Raw genomic sequence first — 4,533 nt, forward strand, 5'->3', positions numbered from 1 at the left:
TCTTTGGGATCCTTTGTAAATACTTAGGCCTATATCGATGCTTCGCAGAATGTAATATTGTCCAAAACAAAAGACTGCCACTACTAGTGTGTTTTTTTTGTTTTAGCTATTAAGATTTTAACAAAAAAGTACATACCTGACTGTCAAACAGGCAGCCACATCTGTGCAGTCTGTCCCTGCGAGGTCCTCTGGCTCAGAGAACGGTTGACAGGGGCTGAAGGAGAGGAGGATTTCTGCATCTGGTGGTGCGTTCTCCGAGGGCACAGGCTTTAGGTGTCCCAAGAATCCGTCTGAATCCGCCATGGCTACCAGGTTTATCACCCCTGAGCCGTCCTTCATGATGCATCTACAGTTACTCATTTTTAAACAGCCTGTCTTTCTCTTCAAGTCCGAGGGCGGAGGGTTGGACATGGAGGGAGACGATGAAACGGCACCAAAGCAGATGGATAAAGTCAAGAGAACCATTTGAAACCTCATCTTGACAATGTTGAAGTGTAGACCTCGAGCTAGTTGTCTGTTTAGGAAGGTTCATTAAGGCAGCCATTTGTAATGTAGCAGCACAATGCCACTGACAAACTCATTAGAGCCCAACTGCTGACGCATTCCAGGCGGTTCACAAAGCTCACTCTGCTCCCAGACCACATAAATGACCATTGACACCACACACACAAACCCATGCACACAATTTGTTTTAGACTACTTCTGTATGGTGTATTACATCGACCCTCATACATAGAATCATACATTGAATGATTCCCCCATATAATGAGCAATTGTTGCAGCGTTACACTTTTCAGCTGGATGGAGGGAGGCAAAGCCAGACAGAGTAGGCTAGTGTATGGGGGTATTGAAAACACAGCTGGGACAGGGACTGGATAGATTAAAACTATTCAACAAATTTCAAATGGATTGTGAAAATAATAGTGCAGAAGACAGACTTCCCATTGAGCACATGTGTTTTTGTTTTTTTAAATCTCATTTCAACCAGTGTTGTAAACATTGAAATTAGGGTCAAATGTCAATTTAAATTCAATGAAAATCTGAATCAACGTCATTGTTTCAACATCATGCCATCAACTATTCAATGTTATTTAGGTAGTCTACGCAAATGAGTTTGGAAGCTGATCAATGCCTAAAGGTGTTTACATTAATGCTGAAACCAACACAGCTTATTTTCAAAGTTAAGCAGGGTAACGTTACCCAGACATGCATCTGGATGGTAAACTTGTTCTCACTGAAGTGCATTACCCCTCATACCAGTAGGAGTCATTGTTCAGGGATGAATCGTTGTTAGCTAGCAAGCTAATTTAGCAAGTGCTCTGTGATGCTAGCACAGCAGGCTAAAAACATACTTTTTTTTCCAGTCCGCTTACTAGCCAGTCCATCTAGTTACATAGACAATGAGCACACTGAGGCTGCGTGCAGACTGACCAGACCGACCAGACCGACCAGACCGACCAGACTGACCAGACCGCCCAGACTGACCAGACCGCCCAGAATGACCAGACCGCCCAGAATGACCAGACTGACAAGACCGCCCAGACCGCCCAGAATGACCAGACTGACCAGACCGCCCAGAATGACCAGACTGACCAGACTGGCCAGACTGGCCAGACCGCCCAGAATGACCAGACTGACGAGACCGCCCAGAATGACCAGACCGCCCAGAATGACCAGACCGCCCAGAATGACCAGAATGACAAGAATGCCCAGAATGACCAGACTGCCCACCACCAGACTGCCCAGACTGACCAGAATGCCCAGACCGCCACTGACCAGAATGCCCAGACCACCTTTGATCAGACTGTCCAGACCGCCACCTCCTATAGTGCCAACGACCACACCGCTGTCAACCAGGACGCTGACGACCCGATCAACCACAACGCCCTCAAACAGACCGCCATCGACCAGACCGCCCAGAACATCGACCACATTGCTGACCACACCCCTGACCACTACAGCAACGACAACATCTGGCATTCCTCAGATGGCCATAATGGGTCTGTGGCTGGAGAGCCTGTGTGATTAGGTCCAGAACCAGGCAAGCTACACAGAGCCTGTGTGAGCAGGTCCAGAACCAGGCCAGCTACACGGAGCCTGTGTGATCAGGTCCAGAACCAGGCAAGCTACACAGAGCCTGTGTGATTAGGTCCAGAACCAGGCAAGCTACACAGAGCCTGTGTGATCAGGTCCAGAACCAGGCAAGCTACACAGAGCCTGTGTGATCAGGTCCAGAACCAGGCAAGCTACACAGAGCCTGTGTGATCAGGTCCAGAACCAGGCAAGCTACACAGAGCCTGTGTGATCAGGTCCAGAACCAGGCAAGCTACACAGAGCCTGTGTGATTAGGTCCAGAACCAGGCAAGCTACACAGAGCCTGTGTGATCAGGTCCAGAACCAGGCAAGCTACAAGGCAGCGATGCGCTGCCTAGAGAGGACCTGCACAGTAAGATTGCCACTGCTCTGCAGGGACTGGGGATGGTAGAAATCCCAAGCCAGGAGGGTCTGAGGTGTGCAAACTCAACAACAAAAAAGTCCTCATCCTCGATGTGTTCAGAGAACTAAATACCTGCCAAGTTACCCGTATGGATAGTGACAGTTAAAACTGAATTTTTTTGTTGAGTTTATTGCTCTAGCACAGTATAGGTCATGACATGGCTTTTGTTACTATGGTGTTATGTTTAGCATAGGACTACTTTCTACTCTTTTTGGTGCCGAAGGGACTCAGCACAGCAAAGGGAGGTAGTGAGTGTAGCGATTGTACAATCATTGCACCTCTGTGCTCACCCTGTGTGTGTGTGTGTGTGGGTGTGTGTGTGTGTGTGTGTGTGTGTGTGTGTGTGTGTGTGTGTGTGTGTGTGTGTGTGTGTGTGTGTGTGTGTGTGTGCGCACATTTGTGTGTAATCCTATTGGCTACTGTTGGTCATGGGTATTTCATATAGAGGGCATGCGCTCAGTGATGATCAGTTAACAGACGGATTGCTTGATGGTTTAACGACATGGGCCTGGTGCACTGCTCGTCTTGTGCCAATCCTAAAGCGTCCTAGCTAGCTAACTCATTGAAGTTTCACCCTAATTGGAATATTTACAACACTGGTTGAATTTAGATGAAAACAGTACTGATTGATGACTTTTTGCAAATCCAAATGTGTTTTCCATGTAGATTCCACGTCATAATAGGTTGACAAATGACGTTGAAACGATGAGTGGGTTCTTTGTTTATTCAGCTTTGTTTTTGTAGAGGTTCATAAGGTAGTGTGCTTGCCCTCATGCCCTGAAACAACAGGTTCAAACCAAGTTGTCAGTCCCCTGTATAAGTCACTACAATGGGAGGTAAGTTGATGCCCTCACTTAATTTTTTTTATTTACTTTTTATTTAACCAGAGCACATCACTGCACACACCTTTTGAGCCTCTGCACTGCAGGTGTAGAATCTTGCATTACTTCTCTGGACTGGAAAAATAGGTAAAAGAAGATCGACCATTGTCACGAAAATGTGCTTATTTTCTTTATATGAAAATTATGAATAGACTTCAAATACATCTCCAATGATTTTCACAGAATTCAGGTATATCCCTTGTACAGGAAGGCATCAAAAGATAAGACAACATCAGGAAACTAGGTTAAGGTAAGAACTGCCGTGAACACTGGGCACAGACATCAGTTCAACATCTATTTTTGATTTACATTTGCTTGAGTTGTCAATTAATGGGAATTCAAAGTGAAATCAACAAAAAAAAATGATTTAGGTTGAAAGATAGGTGAAAGAAGACATAATTTCATTGCGTTGATGATTTTTTGCAAATCCTATAAGTTTTCCATGTTGACTCAGTGTCATAAAATATTTTTGGTTGAAATGATCTGTAAATAACGTTGATTCAACCAGTTTCTGCCTAGTGGGTGGCTATCAGCGTTTGTCAGTTACAACAGTTAGCAATGTCTGAGCGTAATGAATATAATTGTGTCCATGTTATACCTAAAAGACAAGATATATTTCCAATTTATTCAAATAAAATAAACTCTCTAACTTGAAATTGAGCTATACAATATACACTGAGTGTAGAAAACATTAGGAACACCTTCCTAATATTGAGTTGCAACCCCCTTTGCCCTCAGAACAGCCTCAATTCATCGGGGCTTGGAGAAGGTGTCAAGCATTCCACAGGGATGCTGGCCCATGTTGACTGCAATGCTTCCCACAGTTGTGTCAAGTTGGCTGGATGTCCTTTGGGTGGTGGACCATTCTTGATACACACAAGAAACTGTTGATTGTGGAAAAACCCAGCATCGTTGCAGTTCTGAACACACTCAAACCGCTGCGCCTGGCACCTACTTCCGTACACCATTCAAAGGCACTTAAATATTTTGTCTTGCCCATTCACCCTCTGAATGGCACACATACACAATCCATGTGTCAACTGTCTCAACACTTAAAAATCCTTCTTTACCCTGTCTCCTCCCCATCATCTACACTGATTGAAGTGGATTTAACAAGTGACATCAATAAGGGATCATAGCTTTCACCTGGTCAGT

At 45.0% G+C, this 4,533-nt stretch overlaps 1 protein-coding gene across 1 annotated transcript; it reads left to right on the top strand.

Moving 5' to 3' along the window:
• Positions 1-301: 301 nt before the first annotated feature.
• Positions 302-2,025, top strand: LOC139545863 (processed variable antigen-like). Its single transcript, XM_071354066.1, has 2 exons — positions 302-451; positions 1,426-2,025. Exons 1-2 carry the CDS (start codon positions 302-304, stop codon positions 2,023-2,025), a joined length of 750 nt encoding a protein of 249 aa, XP_071210167.1.
• The last annotated feature ends 2,508 nt before the right edge of the window (positions 2,026-4,533 follow it).

This window comes from Salvelinus alpinus, chromosome 19 (assembly GCF_045679555.1).
Source record: "Salvelinus alpinus chromosome 19, SLU_Salpinus.1, whole genome shotgun sequence".
NCBI lineage: Eukaryota > Metazoa > Chordata > Actinopteri > Salmoniformes > Salmonidae > Salvelinus > Salvelinus alpinus.